This window comes from Xylocopa sonorina, unplaced genomic scaffold (genome assembly GCF_050948175.1).
Source record: "Xylocopa sonorina isolate GNS202 unplaced genomic scaffold, iyXylSono1_principal scaffold0014, whole genome shotgun sequence".
Lineage (NCBI taxonomy): Eukaryota > Metazoa > Arthropoda > Insecta > Hymenoptera > Apidae > Xylocopa > Xylocopa sonorina.
This window is the reverse complement of record NW_027490090.1, coordinates 2,648,191-2,672,778: the sequence shown is the minus strand read 5'-3', so window position 1 is coordinate 2,672,778 and position 24,588 is coordinate 2,648,191. Positions and strand designations below refer to the sequence as shown.

General features: G+C 43.9%; 3 protein-coding genes across 6 annotated transcripts in view; 1 reads left to right on the top strand and 2 right to left on the bottom strand.

Moving 5' to 3' along the window:
• Nucleotides 1–445, bottom strand: part of Irsp53 (Insulin receptor substrate 53 kDa) — a 65,108-nt gene extending 64,663 nt beyond the window's left edge. The window contains exon 1 of the mRNA XM_076908769.1: nucleotides 277–445. Within this exon, the coding sequence (XP_076764884.1) occupies nucleotides 277–321 (45 nt within the window). The 5' untranslated portion in view covers nucleotides 322–445. The remainder of the gene's footprint in view (nucleotides 1–276) is intronic.
• LOC143431826 (facilitated trehalose transporter Tret1-like) overlaps nucleotides 1–24,588 on the top strand; it is a 352,198-nt gene that overhangs the window by 237,717 nt on the left and 89,893 nt on the right. The gene's annotated exons all lie outside the window — the stretch shown is intronic.
• The window catches only part of LOC143431853 (uncharacterized), an 85,551-nt gene continuing 84,825 nt past the window's right edge, over nucleotides 23,863–24,588 (bottom strand). For all 4 annotated transcript variants that reach the window (XM_076908829.1, XM_076908826.1, XM_076908827.1 and 1 more), the window contains 2 exons: nucleotides 24,409–24,562; nucleotides 23,863–24,333 (listed from right to left, as the gene is read on the bottom strand). In XM_076908829.1, the coding sequence (XP_076764944.1) occupies nucleotides 23,902–24,333; nucleotides 24,409–24,562 (586 nt within the window). In that variant the 3' untranslated portion in view covers nucleotides 23,863–23,901. The remainder of the gene's footprint in view (nucleotides 24,334–24,408; nucleotides 24,563–24,588) is intronic.

Below are 24,588 nucleotides of genomic sequence, written 5' to 3'. Positions count from 1 at the left end.
ATCAGTACACGTTAAATTATCGCTCCAACTTTTACCAGCCATACTTTTCTGCTAAAAAAATGACCAAAAGTCTGCGATGCATTGATAGAAAATTCGTCGTGGGTCGATTAATTGGCGAATTTCACTTTTTGTAGTTAATCGAGTGAAAAGCGTTAATCGACGACAGCGCCGCCGTTCTCTAATTACGCAATTAATCCGTCTGAATCGAAAGTATAGCAGAACTTTCCCGTTTTCGCGACGCGGCTGGTTTCTAGCGAGAGAAATCCGACAGTTTACCTTGTAGATCTCATCTACGAGTCTAGTGAGTTCCTCAGTCTCCATCGTGTACCCCTTCTGGTGTCTGAAAGCTGCACTTTAAACCGACTTCACGAGATGCTCATATTTTTCCGTCCCCCCGAAACCGGATCTCGCGTGTAGCCGCTCCACTTTCGCCAGCAGATCGTTCAGGATCACCTAATTCGTCCTCGATCGTCCTCCAGACCTGAAACGTGACAAAACCAAAATTTACCAACAAATAAAACACACTTTTCAATACAATACAAACTATTTACAGCTTCACTCATGAGACGAGTGCTTTGAACTCGATACAAATGGCAACAACAATTCGAGTGGGTCCATTTTGTCTATCAACGATGCACAAACATTTTGTAAACAGACAGAGAAAAAGTTGATCGCGTTAATTTGTAACACGAACGAGATTTGCATTTTAATTGCACCCTCGATGCGTGAGCAGTGTAAAAAGGCACTTGTTTAGCTTCAGAAGCTTCCTAGTGCGGAGAATTGCTAACGAGTAATGAAGCAGAGTCTTCTTGTGTTTTAAGATTGGTACAGTTTCATTCTCGAGGCTAATGAAATGACGAGTCGTTGGAGAAGATTGTAGAAATGAATACAAGGAGGCTGTGCAGAGTCCAAACAGTCAGCCAGCACGCTAATGCATCATGCTGATACAGCGGTAAGTGAATTTAACTGCTATTCGTTGGGAAAGTTCGTACGAATTCGCTGGGAAAATTGTACGAATTATCTCTGGCACAGGCTGTAATAATTCAGAGGTAACCGTCGCATTTAGAATGATAATTTACAAAATCCGAAACACCCTGCTCAACGATGCTTTTATGTTAATTCGGACGTATCGAAATTCACATCGCGCGACGTACAACGACTCTCAGCGTTTTAATGAGAACGAACGCCAAGAATGTCATCCAGCGCCTCCATTTTTTTTTAAGCGTTTTATGGAAGAGGTCAGAAAAATTATTGACACCTTCAGTGCAGGGTTAATTAATATTTTGTGAGATGTAGAGTTAAAGAATGTCATCCAGCGCCTCAATTTTCTTCTTTTTCTCGTTTTCTCAGAGGTTAGAAAAATAATTGGTACCTTCATTGCACAATTTTTAATGGTTAATAAATATTTTCTGAAATACAAAGTTGGCAAAGAGAAGCCACAATTTTTTCGTAGAAAGTTCCCAAGCGAGCGATTAATATCCATAATTCCGCAACTAAATTTCACCGACGAACTTTTACAAATTAGCAATTCATAGCGTGAAAACGTACGCGAATAAACTGGCCAACGTAAGGAACGGTTTCCACGACTCGCGCCACGGAATTACAAATGGCGGGCGGTTATGACAAGTGCGCCCAAATAAAAGCCTCGCCCAACTCGATCTGCACAACATAAATAAGTACTTTTTGCTTCTAAAATTCGTTTTAGAAGATCGACAGACCGTTCCACTCGTGAAAGCATAGAATGGAAGGCTCGTTGCATGCTCGACGATCCGTCAGCGGTTCTCGCCAGCACTGCAACTTGTGCTGCGGTTTGGCGTTACTCACGAGGCGGTCGAGGAGAGAGAGAGGTCACGTTTTCCACGCTGTACTTTCATCCCGCAAGGACACCCGGTATGTGCGCCGCCGTAAACGCGCCAGAGGGAGAGCAGAGCGGAAAAAGTGGCATAACTTGGCCGTTTTATTCCTCGACACGGAGCGTGTGTCTACATAGGCACGCTTAAGGTGTCATGGATCGACGATCGGGAGTCACTCGCTCGGTTTTCAACCTGATTCGAGAGCAGCGAGAAATCGTGAAAGCACACGACCGTTCGTCGAAGCAGACTTTAACGATCTCTTTCCATTTTTTTTCTCCTCCTCTTCTTCTTCGTCCGTCTCTTTCGCTAACTGGCGCGGCGATTTCTCGCGCGAGCGAAGACGAAACGGAGATTAGTGAAACAGGAAGACCTCGACGGGATAAGTAATAAAGCAAAGCCTCTGAAATCGACTCGATTTCGAATCTCTCGCAACGATTTCGAGGTTATGGAATTCCTTTCTCTTTTATTCGCGACTAGAGAGAGAGAGAGAAGCGTTCTTCGACTATGGCGACTGTGCTATGCTTCATTTTTCACGTCCACTCACACAGGTGCGAGCAAAGAATGGAATCGATCGGTGTTGCTGGCAGTTGTTGCATCACTCAAACTAATTTCTCTAACCAATCGAAATACGTATCACGGTCTGACGAGTACGCTCGCGTGTGCGATTTACTTTTTCTAACTCGCTTTCGAAAATTCAGACATTTTTTTCCAACCCAACAGCAGACGTGAAAAGGAAGACATCTTGTCCAATTCTGGTCGTATCGAGTCGTACTAACCGGAAATATTGCAATCGCAGGGACTGGCCACTGGTAAAGTGAATTTTGCAGTAACTTTCGAAACGCTGCGATACCCTCTAAAAGCTTTCAGGTGAATTAAATTCTCTCGAAACGTTTACGATAAAATGTTTCCCTTTAATCTCTCTAATCACACATGTGCTAGGCTTGTTCGAGTCGCGGGTACAAACTTCGTGAATTTCATTCGACGCGATCGCTCGTTCCTTGTCTCGAACGCTGCCCAGACCAGTCGAACAGAACGATATTCAATCCGTAATTTCTCGTTCGCGATTTATTCGGCTAAAATGAAATCCGCCCGATCAATTTAACCGGCGCGGACGCGATCTCGTTGTAAAACTCGCTGGAGAAATGCTTTTCCTCGATTTTATGCGTGATAAAATAAAAAAGTGAAAAAAAAAAGGGAACTCTAAAGATTTACTACTGCAATGAATCTCCACGGTTTTATAGTCACCCGCAGCCATAAATTTGGGAACATTGTCGCGTGCATTTAAATGCAGATCCCCCCACCAGCAGCGGAAATCGAAGATACAAGCGGATATCGAATGAAGCCTAAGAAATTGATGGAGTTTCGAGGTAGAACAAAGTTCGAAGGGGGAAAAGAAATTTTTAGAGTCTTCTAGCGACGAAACGCATCGTCGTTGCGTTGCCAGAGAGCGCACAGATATTTATTAGAGCGGTCGATAACCTGTATCTTCTCAAATCAGCGGTCTGCTCTCACTTTTCCAGGCCTGCGCCCCACCAGGCTCGCCACGACAGGATAAATTTCACCTCGCGTCGTTTCATAATGTTAAATAACTAATATCTTTCTCCTCGCACGGTCTCGCATAGGCGAGCGCAAGAATGCAGTCGCGAGAGGAAAGTGCGCGCCACGCCACCTACCCTGACCCCCCCCCCCCCCCTCCAGCGCTGCGCGCGAACAGCTGCTCGAGTCGAATTAAACCCAACCGCCTGGACAGCAATTACACGTACAGCCTGTGGAATTTTATGGAAATGCGTGAATCAAGCCGAGCTGCCCTTTCCTGCGATTCTGATCTAACATATTTCCTACGCCACGAGATTAAATTAAGCGCTAGAACGGAAACTGTGCACGCCATTAGCTGTTGCAGAGCAGTTTTAAGAATTAAGGAATTACTTAAATGTTGAAGCATCGATTTTGAGTGCAGGAAGTTCGAGGCTGGTGAAAGGACTTGTAAGATTAAACAAAACTCTAGAATGGAAATACTTAAAAGTTGCAGGACTGACTCTGAGCGCAGGAGGCTGGTGAGAGGACTTGTAAGATTAAACAATAACTCTAGAGTAGAAACTGTATCCACCATTCTCTGTTGTAGAGCAATTTAAAAAATTGAGGAATTACTTAAAAGTTGGAAGATTGACTCTGAGCGTAGGAAATTCGAGACTGGTGAAAGGACTTACGCAATGGCAGCGATTACTATACCACTCGCGAAGACAATGGAGGAGACGAGCACAGCGTGGAATCGAAATGACATCGGTTGGATCTTGTATCCCGTGCATTCCTCGCGTTCGCTCCAGCAGAATGCGAACCTAACCTGCTGGCTCGCATTCACCTGTGCCCAAGGGTGTGCGCTCGTGACTTACAGCAAAAAAAACATGGAGGATTTCGACGGACGAGTGGAGTTCGCGGGGTCAGAGTTCGAGGGGCAGGCAAAATTTGACTCGCAATCAGAGGAATCGACGGGCAAGTGCAGTTTCGAGGCTGTTTCGCATGAATTCCTCGACGAGCGAATTAACGCGCGGAAGTGAAACTCTTTCCCGTTGATTGAAGGATACAAATAAAACGCGCAGAGTCCAACGTCGAAACGAGACGTGCCTCGACGTGCGCGTATCCGTTTCTCTCTATTAATTATATGGAAATTCCCAGCCTCGAATTGAAATACGAGAACAATTACCAGTTTCGCGGTTATAATCGATCCGTGGCAGCAAGAAAAATGGCGGCCAAGCGGAGTCTGAGAAATTTTCGAGAAGACGAATGGCTGCATTAATAAATAGCGCCAGCAATTTGGCCAAAGAGGACGGAAAAGGAGGATCGTGACGCGGAAGAGGAACGTCCAATAAATTTCCAACCGGTGGAAAGCGATTTCCGTGGTATCAATGCGTAGCTGGGCGATACTTTCCGTTGGATCCGCGATAAAACACTTCTTTTCCGTAGCAGAGGCGTAGCTGCTGGAATTCAGGACAAATTCCTCAGCCTGGCACGTTGCTACCAGCTTCCTCTCCCTTCAGAACTCGAGGTGGGGGTGCGAAAAAGAAATAATTAAAATTATCGTAGAAAAAAATGAAACAAACTCTGGTGAATTTTTTTACAGTATAAAAATATGGTTGCTATCAACTTCCTCTTTTCTCAGAACTCGAGGTGGGGGTGCGAAAAAGAAATAATTATCGAACGAACTCTGGTGAATTTTTTTTTTTTTTTTGTTGCAGGATAGAAAAACGGAAGAATTCGATGGATGTGAAAAAAGAAGAAAAAAATGGTGGAAGCCGCGCCTGTCTGGAGAGTTATCGGGATTTGTTCGTGAGGTCGCATTCAAATCGAGTCGACGTTGGAATGTCGTTCTGCCTCTTCTGTCGTAACAGTTATAAAACGGTCCTGATATCCTGCAGGCAGTAACGCACACAACGCGTACGATTTCACCGATACGCGTGCACCTGCAACGCCAGCAGCCCCTGTGTGGGCGTCTCGTTTCGACTCCAACGCGTTTTCCTAGGAACCTTCAGGGGTATCGATCGATTATGGGTAATTATATTACACTTTGGGCATATCCAAGGTCCTTTTCGTCATTAACAAACCAGTTACTCGCAAATAAAATAATTTATATAGAAAAATGATTGCATAATAATGTCTGAAAAATCTTTCACCCCTCTTGCTGTGATAAATTATGAACTCCAGTGACGTAAATGCTAGAGAAAGGACACACAGAACAGTTGGTATTACACTTTTGGGTATATCCAAGGTCCTTTTCGTCATTAACAAACTGGTTACTCGCAAATAAAATAATTTATATAGAAAAATGATTGCATAATAATGTCGAGAGGCAACAAAAGATGCTTCAACCCCCTTTTCCCGTAATAAATTACGAGCTCCAGTGACGTGAATGCTCCAGAGAGAGGACACACAGAACAGTTGGTGACACATGGCACAAAAGAATGTTGTCGACCGCAATCAAATGCCTTGTCTCTGTTCGTAAAGAAGGATCGATAACGCGGTTTCATTTAGAGGGTGCATTATTCTCGCGGACGGGAGGGAAGATCAGAAGAGGGGGTGGCGAAAGGGTGGTTCGAGGGAAAAGGTAAACTGGAAAAGAGAGTTCCTTCTGGTGGAAACAATAAAGTTACGAGATTCTTGCCTGGGGTTTGTCCTTTATTCTGTTTGTTTCAATTTGAGGGGGTGTGCCAGGGGGGATGAAGAGGGTTATCGTCGCGATATCGCCGTAGAAACGGTATCGTGCAGTGTATGCGCGTCCATAATGCGCGAGAATATATTATAATACGTGACAGTTATGTTGGACTAGGAATTATCGTCGATACGCGACGCGAATATCTGAGCGGATTGCGTTCTTTCCTGATTGAAGTAAACAGGTTTCGTGATGACACGTTTATCGATTCGCGTTGTTTTACGTCGATGCACTCTGCAACCTGCTTCCAGTTTGCGCTTCCTTCAATTCTTTCGCTCGTTTCTTCTGCCAAATGTGCAGTGGAAATATGTACAAATCATTTTCTGCTTCCTTGAATTCTTTCAAAAATATACAAATTGTCCTTTTTTTATTATCTCGTTGCCTCGTCCATTCTATCGCGAATAACAGATTCAGTTATCCCCAAAGCAATGGAATATTTCACCGAATAAATTAAATGGTATCGAAATCATCAAAAATTCAATTCGACGAACTATTAATTCAATCAAGGTTGCATTTTTTTTTTTATTTTATATATGTGGAAAAATATTTCTGTGGATCGATCCACGTGAAAATGGTACACGCAGTTCCAGTAATAAAAAATGGCGCATTTGCATTGTTCAATTGACACGAAATTTTGATGAGATTAAGTTCTTGCAAAATTTACTGTAAAATTGGGTTATTTTAATGGTAAGTGGAGGATGTAGCTCTGTAAAATTAGGTTTAACACTTTGCAGTATGTGTTTTTCTAGATTTTAGCGATTGAAACTATTTCTAAAGTTAGTTTAGCAATATTTTAGCAATATTTGAAGAATTTTTAGGCAATCTTTGAGAAATATTTGAGCAATGTTTTAGAAATATTTTAGTAATGTTTTAGTAATCTTCGAGTGACATTTGAGCAACAGTTTAGCAATATTTTAGCAACGCAAGTATTTTTGAAAAACTTGCAATGCAATAAGTTTCTCCTTCACATTTCTAATCATTGCTAATGTCCCCTCAGAGGAGACATCCAAGTGCAAAAGGGTTAACAAATTTCGAGAGGATCTCAGCCATCGAGCAGAAGAAACCAGCGGTAAGTGGTGAACGTTGTAAAGTCCCTCGAAATCTTTCAATTAGGATTAGCCATTACCTGGAACACGGACAGTTGGGTAGCCGAGTGGTGGTTGGCAGGGAAACTGCCTCGAAATAAAACCGTTTCGAGTTCATTTCGAACACGAACGCGCTTACGATCTGAATAATTCAGCCCCTTTCCGTCGCTGGCCACGTCAGTCTTTCCCAATTTTTAACGAACGCCTGCGCGCCTTTCGCTCGCGAAACGCTGGAAAGTTTCCGTGGAATCCGAGGAATCTTCTCGACGTGGAATCGAGGCTGCGTGAAATTTTTAACCCGTTTTCCCCGCCAACGGCGAGGGGGTCGATGAGAATTTTTCATCGGCTTACTGCGCGCGACTGGGATAACATTTTTCTTTTTTTTCTTTTTTTTTCCCTCGCTGCAGATCCGCCTGCAGAACACTGCGATATATCTGCGTAAAAAGAGCGGTGATTTGAACGTGAGCATAACGGCAAACGCGATTTGATTTATGTCCGCGGACGTATGAAATAAATTCACAACTGATCCGTGCGATACGTCCGATATCCGCTTAAAAGAGGAGAACATTTTTCGATTAATGCTCCTTTGAAACCTTCCATCCTTCGTTTCTGTCTTTGCGAATGCTCGTTTGGTTTGATGCAACGACAGAGGAATTAAGGTGCCTCGTTCTGAACACTCCAAATAGGGGTTGTTTTGGTTGTGATGTATGAAAATAAGGGTAAGATTGATAGAAGAACGTCTACGATCGATTCTCCCTCTTATTCGTCGATTAGAAACAAAAGCAGGCCAGCAGAAACGCGAAGTCTGATTAAGAAAGGAAATTACGAGGGGTGAGAACGACTTGGGGTGGAAATTGTTCTTTGGCGTTTGGAAATACAACGAGCAGCCGTCGTTTAATGTGAAATGCACTGACAGCTGGCTCATCTGCTAGAGATTACCAGTTCCATCGATCAAAAATTAACATCCAATAACCAACGTCACTGTATTTCATAATAAATACTAAAACGACGTTCTTTGAGAAATCTTGTCGAGGATTTGCATGAATTGCTTCGAAGGTTGAAATGGTGATTGTCAACTTCTAAATTTTTTTAATTGTCGATGAAACAAATATCAGCCCTCGTCGAGGCTCTTTTTCAACATTATTTATTTATCCACGACAAATAGAACGCGTCGATAACGCGGAAACGAGTCGTTTGTTCGCGATAAAGCAGTGGCAGCCTCGAGGAACGCAGATAACTCGCAATGATCTTCTAATAAATCGCGACTGGACGCGATGAACGTTCAATAACGCACACGATCACCGCGTATATGATCACTGAGCTGCTATTCACGCGTGTGCGTTAAATAAATGCGCAACGAGCAACGAAAATATGCTTCGAAAAATTCGAACACCACCGTCCCTCTCGACAAATCATTTTTTCGCGAATAACCAAAATTCAATGCTTTACAATTTGTTTGCTGCGATGCTCGAGCACTATTTCTGCCATTTAAATTCGTACGCTGTTGGTTTTTGTTTTGCGTCGATTCTGAGTCTCTAAATAAGAAGCTATCAATCATTTCTACGAAACTTGCGCGTGTCCTACGCGAACACGAGCAGAGATGATAACCAAACGTTTACTTTCTGAACGCTCGAGGCGGATTTCTCGGAAGTTTTCCAACTTTTGCGCCAGTAAACACGAGATTTGCGAAGTTGGGCAACGCGGGACGTGCGTGGCACCCCTTAAGAAACACATTTATCATTCCAGCCCAGATAGAGTCGCTTTATCTCTGCATTAGACGCTCTTAATCGCGATCGAGCGATAAAGAAACTAATTAAGGTGTCTACAAATAATCACACTGAAAAACAGCAATTTCTTTACTGTAAATTGTGGCAGATATTTCACGTAGCAACGAAATAACGCGAGTAAATATTTGTTTCAACAGAGAGGAGAGACACGAGCACTCCATCGAGCGTTATAAACATTTCATTTTCATTCACAGGTTTATACACCGTTTTTCTTTTTTTCTGGTTCGAGTCATAAGCAAAAATGCGAAAAAAAGGAAAATCGCCCATCGATGCGTCGAGCAAAAAAGTCTGCTCCATTTTTCTCCGCGAGACCCGTCACGCAGCCCCAAATTATTGGACCAGAGGAGGAGAACTAACTGACCAAACGCATATCGAACGCTACCAAACATCAGCTCGCAAAACAGAATTTATGTCCGCACGAAATGACAAATAATTTACGAGACGTGTCGCCTGGCCACGAAAAACCGCGCTGATATCGCAGACCACGACACAAGGATTAATACAAAGGTATCTGGGATAAAACATAATAATTATTCCTACCCAAAACTCTTCTACAATCGTTCACACCTCGCAGACAAACATGAACGAAGTCTTACACAGTTTGCACATCGTTTCGACGTTGATAGAACGATTTAAACTCGCGCGAAACTTAAGAATCTACTCGAAGAACGTTCGAAAAAGCGCGCTAAAGCAACGCAACTCACCTCAGCCAATCAGCCGGGCCGGGAACTTTCGAAACTGGAACTGAACAAGCTGAGCGTTCCAACTCGCACACCAGTCGATTGAACCAAAACCAGAAGTACTGTATCACGTTTGCTCGTCGTAACTTGAGAATTGTCTGCACGCAGAACACGAACGACGCACGAGACGAAGGCGGGAGTCGTTTGCGGCGACGATCGAAGCAGCGACAGCGACGAACAGCAGAAACACACGGCACGAAGCGCGCGAAGCGACTGAAACCGACTCGAGCGAAGGAGCCGCTGCAGTAAACCCGAGCAGAGCCGAGCAGCGACGAGCAGGACCACTCGTGCGAGATCGTGACCCATCCACGTTGCTTTACGAGCCCGCGAAATAATCGCGACAACGACGCTCGCCAGTCAACACTGCTCTGCGTGACTCCAGCTGAGCCGATCAGGCTGTTTAAATGCGAGCTGCGACGTAATTGGCGCCACGTCAGAGCAGTATCCTTCGTTGTTTCGACCACACGCGGACTTTTTCCATTCAATATGGCGGCAGTGGTGTTCTACAGGACATTCGAATTACATTTTACATATTTTTCTTTACACGTGGAGGTAGTTTTGCTGCAGTGGAATTGGACGAGACATTCTCTGCTGTCTCTCGTTGTGTAAACTTGCTTAGTTGTCTACTGTAATTAGACGTAAGTGGCAAGTTTTAAACGTCATGCAGAGGTGCGAAGTTTTGGTCCCTGAGTGGATTAAGGATTTTTCGTTAAGCATGGTTTATGGTCCACGAGCTTGCCTTGCCAATTGTAATTAAATAATTTAATAAAAGACATTTGGTACTAGAAGAATTATTTATCTAAGAGTGGTAAATTTAATCAAAGTAATTACCACGTTTTATACATTTTTTTAGCGATTAATTAAATAATATTACATAATAAAGTAACCTGGTTCTTGAATATGGAGTTTCATTGACTCGAACGAATTTTTCTCCAGCATTTATTCAAATAGTTGCGTGATATTAATTCACGGCTATCGATGGGCAAAAGTAAAACGCAATAAGCAGCCACGCACGGGGGTGATAACAGTTTGCGGATGAAATATTAAATCGAACACGAGCGATAACTGGTAACTGCGTGGCACTCGTTTTCAAATTTGTCTGGTATGTACATTTTAAAAATATCGTGGCGCGTTCTGTATTCGAAAACACGTTCGTTAAACGCGGAACGTATTCACGGCTGTCATCGACCTGCGTATGGGAAAAAAATAAAAAAATGCGAATTTCCCGATCGCCAGAGAGAAATCAGTTTCCATCGAGGATCACTCGAGGCTGTCGCTATTTTTTTCCATGCTCAGGTCAGGGTGATTATCCTCGAGTAATTATTTAACAGGCTGTTAAATTACCGCAGGTGTCCTCAAGTTTATGGGGTCGCGTCGAAAGGAGGACTACGATGGAATTCGTGTTCTCTCGCTGTGGAATGTGGTAAAGGCTTAGAACGAAGGTCGAATAAGTCTGTCAACCGGTCGTCACAATCTCCAGCTAGCCGTGTTGCCAGCCTCTAATAGAGCTGGTAAATAAATGCAAATGCTCCTGGCTGTATTTTAAAGTGGCGACGAATTTGAATAAAATCGTGAGAAGAATTCCTTAGAAAGAGGAAGAGAGTTAAACGCGTTTAAATTCAGCCCCACCTCGCGACATTAGCGAACGTGTCGGCTGTAAAATAAATTATTCAAAACAGTGGAGGACATGCACGAAAATTCGAAATAAATTAACGCGTCTTTCCTCTTCTGAGCGTTTCAGATAATTTATCTCGCGATTGCGTAATAGGATTGCTGTCTTCTCGAATAATTATTAATGTTTTCGCTTGCGAAATTAACAGGAATTCAAGTTTGCTCGCCAGCCCACTGTTACATGTCGATGTAACTTAAATACTTAAATTGAACTTCGCGAAACTTCCGTCCCTGGCTCGAGAACGTATAGTCTCTTTATTAAGAATTTATTAATTGCGACGATGCTGCGTCAAGTTTCTTCTGTTTTTCTTTTTTTTTTAATACTCGTCAAAGGAAACTTTTTCAGGCGATTATCGGTTTTTTACCTCGAGAGAGAACCCGTCAGAGTGTCTTTAACGCTGGAACTTTGCTACATTGTTGAGACACCAGCGAGAAAACGTGATTACAACTTTTAAACGAAAGTTTCACCGCTATCCAGATGTAGAAATCAAGGGCCAATTTATTAGCGTCTCGCCAGTGGCGCACTTATTTGCATTGGCAACGCCATTATTGCAAAATGCCCAACAACACGATACAACACTAATTAATAGCTTCAAACCTTTCAACTAAGGAATTAGAGCTCGTAACGTAGGTTTGGAAGGATTATTATCAAAGAGGATCGTTGAAAATGAGAGAAAAAATGGCCCCAGCGGGCTGGCGCTGTAAAAAACCGCGCTCGAGCCGATTTGTTATGCAAACGAGGAGAAGGTTTCGCAGGGTCGGCTCGAATTGGAATCTCCCTAGCGAATCAGCCTGAAAACACTTGCTCGAACAGAACGAACTGTCAAGCGAGGCACGTATGGCCCCTAATTATACGCACGGGACGTGTGCGCGTACAACGTTTCGAACAAGTCGTAGGCCCTGGCTACATCGGTTCGTTACGCACCGGATCCGGCTACAATTTACGCGCGCGTTTACCACACGCCCCTCGCACGCTTGTACGCGTTAATCGAGACTTATTCCGATTCTTCGATTGTCCACGCGTCCAACGCCAGCGCGAATCTGTTTTAATTTGCGACCATTCTTCTTCTGCCATCGCAAGCGCGACGCTGAGCGAAATTGCTGAACTACCAATGTGACGTTTTGCAATCCTCTGTACAGTCGAAGCACCAGTGCTTTTCTTATATTTGGAAAAAGAGAGATGGTGGAATGATTGAAATTTAGGGATTAAGATGGAGAATGATAGCTTAACACTGAATGTGACGTTTTACAATTCTTTGTACAGTGGAAGCACCAGTGCTTTACTTATAGTCGAAAAAAAGGGGAAGACAGTAGAGTAATTGAAATTTGGCGATCGATTGCAGTTTGCACAGACACCACACAGTTAAAACACACGCAAACCTAATTACAACCATGATTACATCCAAACCAGTACACGAGTGACACTACATGCACCCACCCCAGGGACTTAAATCGCCAGAGCTCATGCAAAATTTAGTTTTTCGAACTGATCTGAACTGACACGTCACTTTTTGCTTGCAACAAGGTATTTTGCACTTTCCTCTGTCAATCGACGACCAAGTCGACGAAAGCAAACCAAATAGCACATGAAAATTCCTGCAAGGCGTGAAGTTTGCTCGTTCGAGTGAACGCAGTTGCTTTATGAGACGGCTCGATTAATCGCGTGTCACGCGAAACTGAAGAGAATGTACACAGTCATCGAACGCGATCAGCCGAATTAATTGTCTAGGCAACGACGCGAGTTAACCGTGATTTCATCTGATCAGGCTTGATTAAACTCGGTTGTATTCTGCGCCCGCTTAACGATGCTTCGTTCGTGATAAATTGGCCGCCGCATCGTCTGAAACTTTGCACGCTCCGCGAGGAGGCGCTGATCCTTAATTCATTACAGCATTCGTCCATTAAACTGTAAATTGGAAACTGTACAGTATCGAGGTGAAACGAGAGGAGTCGAATGGTTTTTTTAGAGGCACAGCGTTCGAGTCGCGAGTGTAATCCAGTAGACGCGAGGACGTTCGCATAGTTAATCAAATATGCCGTAATTGACACCAGCAATTTGCAGCGTCTTCAGAAGCACGCGACGCCTCGACTCGCTAAGTATAGCCGCAAGCGTTGACACAAGTTCTCGCAACTTCGTCGTCATTAAGTGGGGGAGTCGTTACATCGCCTCAGATTAGTAATTCCCCTTTTATAACCTGAGATCCTTGGAATTCACAACTTCCTTTTAACTTATATTAGCCATTTTTCCCTCTCACAGTGCAGTAATTTCGAACATCCTTTTCGTCACCCACGAATTGCCTGTAAACCGTGCTCGTATCGCAATCAGCATAAACCATATCAGTCCATCGATGCCCCTTCCGTTACTTTCCAGCAGCAACGCAGTGGTGCACAGCGTTACAATTTGTCGAGCGCGTTCGTATTGACTCACACTTTATAATCGTTAGCCAGGATACAAGGATTTGCTGGGATCGGCCGTTACGCTTGACATTTTCATTTTTCACGCAGACTCGCAGCAGCAGGCGATTGTTTGCCAGGCACGCCTAACATATATCGTTCGTACGCGACGATATCGCTGGAATTGATTATGTTACTCGATGGAATACACTGGTGATGCATGCGCCAGCGATGCAGAGACGAACGAGAGCGATTCGTGGTGGAATTTTTGAACCCTTTACAGAGTTAAGTGACTGTGGAGTGGCGCTGCGATCGCAGGAACATGTTTCACAGAGATGGGTCAAATTGCAAGTGCTGAGGTCCAACTCTCTTGTGTTTAAGAGACACCATATCTCACACAACTGAGCTACCTGCGATTCGTTGGAGCTGAGAGACACGTAGGCACTTAAGACTGTAACTTGAGCAATAAGACGCGTTGCTTAAGTTCACGTTCGTGTAATACTTCGAACTTTCAGAGCTGTCCGATAGAGTTTTGGTGTGACGCGTTTAAGCTACAGTTTATTTCACTGACAGAGATAATTGGGCGCAGGTTTTTCAATGCAAACGAATTAATTGGAACGGTTCAAGCGAACGAGAGTCTTTCCACGATGCTGTTGGTGATTAAATTTACAAACAGAGAGACTCGCGCTTATATTAATTAAAAAGTGCCCAGGCTGGATGGCTTCTCGCATTCGAGTCATTAAGTATTCACCAAACGAGCTGAATAATGCACAGAGAAGTAAACTACGGTTTTCGAGTCGAGCTGAAATTTTTAAGCGAAGCTTGTCGCATTTTTTTAATGAACCCTGCCTTTTATTTGCGAACGAGATCGATGGTGTCTATAGAAAAGTCCACGTGGAACCGCAGCATTCAGAGGTTTCCATTCGAAATTTTATTACACGCTAATTAAACCAATTTAACGTTCATCTGAACAGCGAATAAAATGAGACGCGTGTAAAATGCAAATGGAATAACGCGATCGCGTAGATCCGCGATACGTTTGTGAATCATATCCGTTGCCAGTGTAATCTCTTTCTTATCGGCGCGTTGTATCTTATCAGCGCGAAAATTATTCCCAGCGTTAATCAGGGATGCCTTTTATGGAGCCAGTTAAATACACTTCTGAGTCAATGAAAAAGTGGAGCACATTGGATTTATCGCGAAAGTATTTCTCTTCAACTTACAAAGTAATTAATCGAGGTTGTCGATTTTATCAGCTGATCTCGTAGAATATCTAATCTCAGTCATAATAGATTGCTAATGATTCAATAAAATGAAAGCAACAGAAACTACCCCAAACGCAGAACTAATATCGCCACGTCGTTAGCACCAATCACGTATCCAATATTAACAGCACCCCTGCAAAACGTTGAACGTCTTACGAGCAGCATTTATTCCACTGGATTTGACATCTCGCGTGATGGATACACCAAGAAACAGCCCCAAAAGCGAATGCTCGACCCTCGCGAAGGGAGAATCCAGTTCTGCGATGGTGTCTCCACCCCTCTCGCGATATTTTACGGCTTATTTACTTTTCGCTAGGCCCAGCCAGGCCTCGCTCTTTCGCCACGCGGAAAAGTACACGTCGATAAGAGGAAAGTAATGGATACAGTTGTTGGACGGAGAAATTTATTCGCGCCTGAACGGAGAGACGTGGCCTGGGGCTAACGTTATTGAAACTTTCCTCTCGAACAAAGCTTGTTCCCGTGTTTTCGTTGCGAGCCTCGAAACGCACGCCCAAAGTCGAGGAGGAACGTATTCACCGCCGCGAGGAATCACTCGGGGGTGGGTCTCCTCGAGGCAGGGGTGAGTCGTTCCGATTCGATTTCCGCCACAGTGCACTATTTTCGTAAGCTCTTTCAACTTCTCCTCGTCTTGCTTGGAAATATTCTTTCTGTAGAATTCATTTTCGAATTTCTACGCTTGGCTGTGCTCGAAGAAAGAAAACGTTCAGGACAAAAGGGGTGGCGCTCGTCGCGAGACGTATGCACGCGTTTAGATAACAGTCTTTATCGCGTGAGAAGATAAAAACGAGACGAGATGGTCGAATCGAAAGCTTTTTCACTCTGATGCACCCTACGCGAGCGCAACCACCCCCAACCAGCAGAGTTAAAAGTGCGCGATTAAAACTTGTCGACGAAACCATCCCCTAAATTATTTAAAGCTCTTGTCGCGGTAAATAAAACTCGCGGGATCAGCGAAAGCTTTTAACTGAAACGAAAATACATGCGAATCGTAGTCTGCTGATCTGCCAACGCGTTTTTTGTAATTATCAACTATTTTTCTCTCGCCAGTGGAACGTTTTAAGGCCTCGCGAAATATCGCCATTAGAAACGTCGCAATCTCGAGCTGCTGGCACAATAAAACACGAGACAGCAATTTGAGTACTCGAGACAGCACTGCAAACACAGACTTCCATCGTAGAAAAATGGACCACGATTTAAAGAGAAACTATTGTACTCTTGATTCTAGCAAGAATTGTCCCTCGAACGGACGCTGTGCACCAAAATGGCGTCTCGAGCGCGCAACCCAGCATCCATCTTCGATGCAGCCAGCAGAAAAATGACATTTCGCGAGGCTCGCATACCTTCCCACGAGGCATTGCTCGACGCAACGTTTCTCGCATAAAATATTTTCGTCGATTAGCATACGTTTGAAAATCCTTGCGGAAACCGCCTGTTATTAATACGTTATTCTGCATAATGCATGATAGAGGGACGACTCGCCACGATGATCTAGCTCGTTCGTCTCTGTCTTAGTCGACCAGTCGTGGACGGAATTCGGAAACGTTCGACGCGACGTCGTCGTTTAGAACGTAGAACGCGGCTGTGGAACGTGTGCTTGCGAAAGAATCGGGAAACTAGAAGGACGACTGCATTCCTCGAGTTCCTCGACGATGATCGCGCCTTTGTTTTGCTTCGTTGATTATCTCATCTCCTTTCTCTTTCTCAAAGTTCCTATTTTGTCATTTATAATTAATCTGACGATCGAAAGGTCGTAAAGTGTGCTTTGAATTAGCTGCAGAGACAGGTGGATAAGCTTTTTACTCTGAGACGAGAGATTTTGTTGAACAGGATGGATAATCGGGGTTCTGAGGGATGATGCGTCCCGCGAAAATTCGAGGAGCTCGCAAACGTCTGTGAAATCCTGCTCGAATATCGAAATTGCTTGAATTCAACCATATTTGGTTTAATAAATCCCAGTGAAACAGCGGAGGAACCGCAATTTTCGCTGCGAGCGGTAAATTGGTTTGAAAATTTAAGGGCTCGATCGTAATTTCTAATGAATTCTATTAATTTTCAGGATGGCAACGCTTCTGCGTTCCCAGACGAATTCAATTTCGTACGATGCCACGATTTTAAAAAAATTATTATCTCAGAGAACGATCTACCCTTTATTGCAAATGAAAATTTCTGTTTCTCAGTTTGGAATAAAAAAACGTGTTGGATTATAATTGCAGAGGGACTCGAAGATGGTATCAGTGGAATCAGGTCACGCTTAGAAATAGCCACGATTGTAGACCCGTGCCGCGAGCTGAATAAATTGCATCGCCGCCTTAAGCTCTGTTTGCACACGTCAGTTGGGAATGTAAGTGCGTCCTCGCTTGACGACGGAACCAGTTCACTGACAGTGTCCACGCTAACGTAACTTTGTTAGAACTGAGCGCGTGCGTCACCAATTTGCGGAAATTTCGCACTGCAAATAGCCCAAGGTGAGCGGATCCTTAAAGAACCAGTCGACTCGCTCGAGGCGCCTCGAACCAGTCAGAGAATCGCTTTTATTTTTCGAAACCGCCACAGAAAACGAATTCGAGCGCGTGCAGAAGGAAATCGATGCCAGGCTCAATCGGGATACGTACTTTCGACTTCCGTTCGCCACGCAGACGCGCCCAGTCACGGATGGGGACAAGGAGATCGCGTTACGTAAGGTTTAGCAGACATATTGTCGGCTCAATGTTCCATCTAGAGGATCTCGGTTGGCACAAAGGCTGGATCCACGCTGTGCGTGCACCCTCTTCGCTTTCGATCCCCCACGCGCCACCCTTTGCCACCCTGAGCCACCCTCTGCTCCCACCCCTCGCCGAATTCGTATTGTTCCTGCACAGAGATGCACCTAAGCGGTATCTGGATACGTATTTCGATTGCGTTTGTACACGAGCTTCGTTTTCATTGCTGCGTGCAGGAAATGTAGATAGGGGTGGTTTGGGATTTTTATGAATTTTGAGTTAGAAATTGTGTTCTTTCTATTGCAAAGAGCAATAGTGTTTCGTCAGTGGTATTAATTTCGCGCTAAAGACACTGTCACGTGAAAGAAGTATAGATAGGGGTGCAAGAAAAAGGGGTGAACTGAGCATTTTATACATTTCGAGTTAGAAATCGTTTTCTTTCTAACGCAAAGAGCAACAGTGCCTCGTCAATGGCATTAATTTCGCGCTAGAAACACACTGGCTTATTTCCTTGACGAAAAATCGGTTATGCATTCTCGTTCGCTCATCTTTAATGCATGGTCCCTCGTAACTGGTAACCGTGTCAACAAGCATGCTCCATTTGCGAGGGAAGAACAAGGCGGATGAATTATCTTCCGCGTGAAAAAGGAAGTGGTTCCCAAAGCTTCGTCTCTGGTAGGAGAGAAAGAGAGAGATACGCGAAATAATTCTTCTTAATTAGCTTGATGAACCGTACCGCCATATCTTAATTACTTTAATGGTACGCGCCTCAATGTTTTTTTTTTTAGAGATCGCACGACGTGCCAATTAAATCTTTATTGTGACTAAATGTTTAAATAAAACACGAGACATTTCGTATGATAATTTATGGCTCCTCTCATCTAACAGTGCGCAACCAGGCGGAATATTATGCTTTAATGTCTTGGAATTAGATGGATTTAATTGCACCCTATCTACTCCTCTTTCTTTCCATCTTATCACCTTTTCGCGTCGCAAATATCGCCTTCTACACTTAAGTCCATTTCACAACGCGCAACAGAGGCATTTGTTTGTTCAGAGTTCTTTAATTACCTTATTTCGCGAGGCAAATTAATTGACAGTACACAGCTTGTAATGAGGTATATATAGAGCACATTTCTGCTGTCAATATTGAAATAGACCATGTGTTTACATTTAATTAGTACCTCAATCTGTGATTTAAGCAATGCTCTAACGTATCGTCAAGTCTATTAAGTAATTATTAACGAAATCATAGTTTATGAATTTTTTTAACTTACAAATGCTGAATTTTTTTAACTTACAAAATTCACGAACATTTATAACAGCTGTGAGCTTCGTCCTTGCATTGATAGATGGCTGCAGCGTTATCTTCCTAACCCACAATTTTTTCAAATATTCACACAAATATCATGCTTTGGTAATCGCAAAAATTAACTAGAATATGATTTTAAACTTCTCAAAATTAATCGATAGAAATAAACCAAATATTATTCAAAAAATCGCAATTCTAAAGAACTTAAAAAGCTTCTAACAAATTGTATACAAGAAAAAAATAAAATTATATATTATCTGATTAATTTCATGCATTAGAATTATTTTTTTAATCGTATTGTTATTTTTGTCATCAATTATAGCGAAATTTAATTGAAAATAATGGATGAGAGGGTATTTAAACGACGCGAGAGGCAGAAGACGCATCCCAGCGGATGAGTTTCACGTTTTTCTTTATTGTTATTAAATTAATATGTTGTTCAAGGATTTTATACACGTACACATATGTGCACAGGCGTGTAAAGTGAACTGGCGCTGATTGGCGCGCGCGTGCACATATCGTATACGCCTATATACGCACGTATGTATGTATTTGTATATAACAGCGACAATTACAATGCATCGTTTATGATCAGTAATAATAATCGTAATCGAAAACCTTACCGATTACTAGATGAAACGAAAATACTTGGCGAAGTAATCATAATAATTAATCGTTTAATTAGTATAGTCGTTATTACTCGTAACTCTTAAGAGTCCATCGTTTCTCTCTTGTTGTGTTTTTGTGTGTTTCTTTTTTTTTCTTCTTCTCTTTCTCGCCTCTCTTTTTTTTCTTTTAATGCTTATATCACTCGTTATAGATACAGGGATACAGAAAAATAATACCGCGCGGCTGTGGTGGAATCTTCTTAAAGTATATGTATATATATATATATATATATATATTTATATTTATATGTATATATATAAAAGGGGATCGAGGACTGTTCATTAGAATAAATTTGCTCTCGTACGGATCCGCTCTGTCTCCTCTGTCGAGTCTCAACCGCGATCCCATCGTCCACCGTGCGAATCTCCTCGTCGACTCGCAATTATCCCCAAAATGACACCCAATTAAATCGAGAACCTCGTTTTCTGTGTTTGCAGCGAATAAAAAGCAGAAAATTTCCAATAACCGTGGCGATAATCAAAAAAAAGATCGACGATTCGATGAAAACGAGGATCGACGCACGGTCAGGACGATCAGGATCGCGTACAGCGACGCCATTTTGTTTTCTCTAAACGTTTAGGATAAATTGTAGCTTTACTTAACGATCCTACCAGCCGAGCTCGTCTACGTGATCAGCGAGATCGGGATATCGATTTTTTTAAACACGAGCTGCACTATTTAGGTCCTTGGTCCATTTTCGACGCATACGTTTTATTTACAAGAACATTATTACTCTTTGGTGCGTGCGTAAACCAACGCAACGTTACTCTCTCTCTCTCTCCCCCATGCTTTCTTTTTTTTTTCTTTTAATTACACGGTTTGTACGCGCGATGATCCACCTCGCGACGGATCGAGAGCGAATCGTCGAGAGGACTTCCGTGTGTATATAAATCGTCGACAAGTAGATCGGGAAAAACTCGCGTGTCCTTCTGTCTTATATATATATATTTTTTTTGTTTTGCTTGCTTTTTTCTGTTCGTCGAGGGGCTATTTAGTTCGAAGTAGTTGAAACGAGTACATCAAACGAATACAATCTACGCGTCGGATGGTTGTTCGTCGAATGAAACGTTCTCAAGCACTTTGGACGACGCCTGGGGCCTTGCGGAGAAGAGACAAACTCGTCTGGCAATGGCGGACTACGAGAGCCTTGGCTGTGTGTTTCCGCTATTCTGAACGTGGCAAAGAAGAAGTGACTTCTCGCGTTTGCTATTTACACCAGAACTTATAAACCAGCGAGCAAGAAAATAATTTGCGAATTTTTTTTTTTTAAAGTGAGATCGAAACGAAAGAGTCGAGCTTGAGAGAGTTGGTATTTTTTGAGCTTTGCCCTAATCCTTGAACCCTCGTAACCCCTTTCTGTCGCCTCTCCTCAAGGGTAGACAAGACGGCATTCCACCTCGCCGTGATCGGTATGGAAATATCGAAGGTATTTCACAGTGTTTCGTTCACTCTCTCACTCTCTCTCTCGTATGGCATGCTATTACCTCGTATATGACACATTTACAATAATAACAATACGGTACTCGTCGACAATCGTCCATCCCTCTCTCGTCATCCCTTAATTCGTACAATTTCATTTATGTATACGTGTTATATTTATATACTCATATTTATATATTTATATATTTATATAATCCGAGAAAAATCGAGTGTGGTAGTCTCTGCCCCGTGTCTGTGTCTGTGTGTGTGTGTCTGTTTGTGTCTGAGAAAAGGTCCTGGACCCCCTTCACCCTCGCCCAACGCCACCACCCAAATCTCTTGTCCTCGCGTTTTGCTCGATCGTTTATCACAAAGTTCCTCGAATGACACGCCTTCTGATCGCGATTCGTCGTCGACATCGTGCGATTTTAACGATGGAAAACGACACGATCGCCTGCTGGATGCCATTTCTATTTAAAGTGGTGGTAGATCTTTTTTTTAGCTATTTACGCTACGAATTCTGCTATCGTGGAAAGAAAAGAACGCTCAGACGCTTTCTACTCCAGCAGCACGTGTCGTCTTCCATTCGTTTGAGAAAGCGGCGAGTCCGTCGAACGATCGACGCCATTTTGAACGCGCGCGTGCGCCGTGCCTCGACTTTCCCCGGCACGATTCGAAATCAAATTCAAGGCAAGAATTCGCGCAGCGAAAGTTCTTCTACTGGGGAGAATTAACGACGGTGTAGAAAATCATGCGTGTCTGTCATTGATGCGTTTACGAACTGTCAGCTGTCGCGCCACGCGTGTGCGCTTCACTCAGAAATCTTCCTCTTTCGTAGAAATTATTTAACAAAATTCTTCAATGAAAACTGTCTTAGATTTCGAAAGTTGTGCTTCTCGATTTTCAGTTCAATTCTCGATTAATTAATAAAGCTCGAATTTCCACGAAAGAGGAGAGAACGAAGAATTTCGATAGTCGAGGGCATGTGTGATGGAAACTTGTGCGTAGCCTGGGCAAACGGTTAAAAAAAACAGTCGACAAGGAAGTACGAAGGTTTGCGATCTTAAATCGAAAAAAACACGCGGATCTCCTCGTTTCATCGAGCATGGTTTTCGATTATCGTAATTGTCGCGTTCGCCGTAACCCAATTTAATTGTACTCGACACTCATTGTACTTTCTCGCTGGAAATTTGGAAACCTCAAGCGCTCTAGCGGTATATAAAAATCGTTCGTCGATTATATGAAGAGTAATTGATTAAAGTTACATGCGTTTACAATTATATCGCCGTTCTCACGTGCGTTTACAATACGAATTTCGCTCGCGAACGATTACAAGTGTAAATTTCGTGATCACCGTGCTCGTGGCATGCTCAACACGTACGAGGATGGAAAACCATGCCTTCGCATTTTTCGAACACCCCCAAAGGAACGCTAAGACTCTACCACGCTAGTCCTTTAAAACGATACGCTTTTTTTCAAATCAAGATGAAGAAACGAACGTGTAAAGTCTGAGACAGAGAAAGCTTGGTCTCTTTCAGACACTTCTACGATTCTATGCGAAACCAATCGACGTAGCCGCGTCGACGAAACCTAATTGACTTCCTCGTCGAGCATGCTACGTTTGAACGAATGAGAGATCGCGACACGACGTCGAGAATCTGTTCCTCGAAATCACTCTCCACGCTGTGGCACATCACGTTCGCTATTGCTATCTTATTTTCTCTCTTTCTCTCTCTCCATTCACCCTTTCGTCATCCAATCACGTTCACCCCGCCGCTCGCGCACCCTTTCAGGCGTCATCGGTTTTGTTCCTTACGTTTACAGATCCGTAATAATAAAATACACATTCGCGAGTGTGTCACAGTGCTGCTTTTATTTTTGTTCGTTTCCTCTTCGTCTCGTTTGTTTAGCTTAAACGCGATTACCTCCGCCCACCCCCCTCGCAGCCCCCTCGCGGGTCCTCTAAACTTTTATTTACAACGTAGAAATTGATTAAATTGTCCTCTGATAATCGCGCGCCGTCCTCACTTTCACCCACCACTCTCGCAAGTCGTTATAAAAAATTGATTCGCCCCTCCATTCATCCCCTCCATCACGTTTGTTTCGCCTATGTATACGCTCTTATCGTTAGCACTTTCCATCTCGATGCCACCGCCTCAGCCATCCTCGTTTTCCCTACTTAAAACGATCTCCGCGCAGAGTTTAAGCTCGTACGAATCGCGTGACAGGCGTGTCGGCGACTCCTCCTCGTCTGGATGTTGCTGCACCTATCCTCCCCTTCAGTGGCGTTATGAAAAATACTCTCAAAGAAGACAGTCCGCGTGGCCCATCACAGATCGTTCCAGCATCGAAGAAATACGGGGCTGCTTGAACACTTTCGCGCCTCCTCTAAAATTCTACCCCCTCGTGCCCACCCTCTATGTACACGCCACCATTTTGCCTCACCCTCGATGCACGTGTTACGTTTAAAGGCGCGTTTTTCTCAACTCCCGCGAGTCTCTACTATTTACAATCCCACCGTGGAGCGCAGCGTCCGGTTCACCGAGCCGGTGGAGTTACTTTTGTTAACTTTTTTTTTAAGGCAGTGTGTCGTTTCGTCGCGGACGAGCGTCAGCTTCGTCATCGTCCACGACTGGTTTACGGCTGGCTCGTGTCAGTCCCTGGATCGCGTCGACTTGGTGTCGTCGATCAGACGGCGGCGGTGGGCCAGCACGACGAAGCGCCACCTGGGCCAGGCGCTCACCGACAGTTCGAACACGATTTCGTAACACGGCCCCGTGTGTCATACGGGCTCCTCGCGTTTGAAGTTGATGTTCTGAGAGGCGCAGAAGTCGCGCGTGAAGGGGATGCAGTTGAACAGCTTGCACGCCTCGCACTCGTACACTGGCACGTTGTAGAACAAGGCCAGCAGCAGCGCGAACAGCACCACGATCAGGACTATGCAGATCCAGATCAGCCAGATCTTGCGACGACGATCGTAGTCACCGAAAGAGATGAACGGCAGAAGAGCGTACGCTGCGAGGAATCCGAATATGAAGCCAAATAGATGGGCGTAGTTGTCCACCCATGGCAGAACGCCCAATGCCAGCAGTCCAACAAGGATCGAGATCAGTTTGGACAACGCTCGTCGTGGGTGCTTCAACATTTGCCAGCAGTGGAGCACCTCGACGATTAGAGTCGCGAGAAGGGCGAAGTGTGCCCCTGCTGGTCCCACCTGTAAGTCGTTTGTTCCACGTGCAAACAGTTCTATGTGCTATTGGAGTTGCTAGGTTTGTGCTAAGACGCGTACCTCTGCTCTGTAAGGAACAAATATGGCGCTGGCCAGGTTCCCTGCTAGCGCGCCGATAAAGTAGATCAACGCAATGCGCAGTGACCCTGTCAACTTCTCTAAATCGCGCATCAGGAAGTATTGGATCAGCAGCGTGATCGACAGATGAAGGATTCTGTAAATGAAGTTTAGAAGTTATGC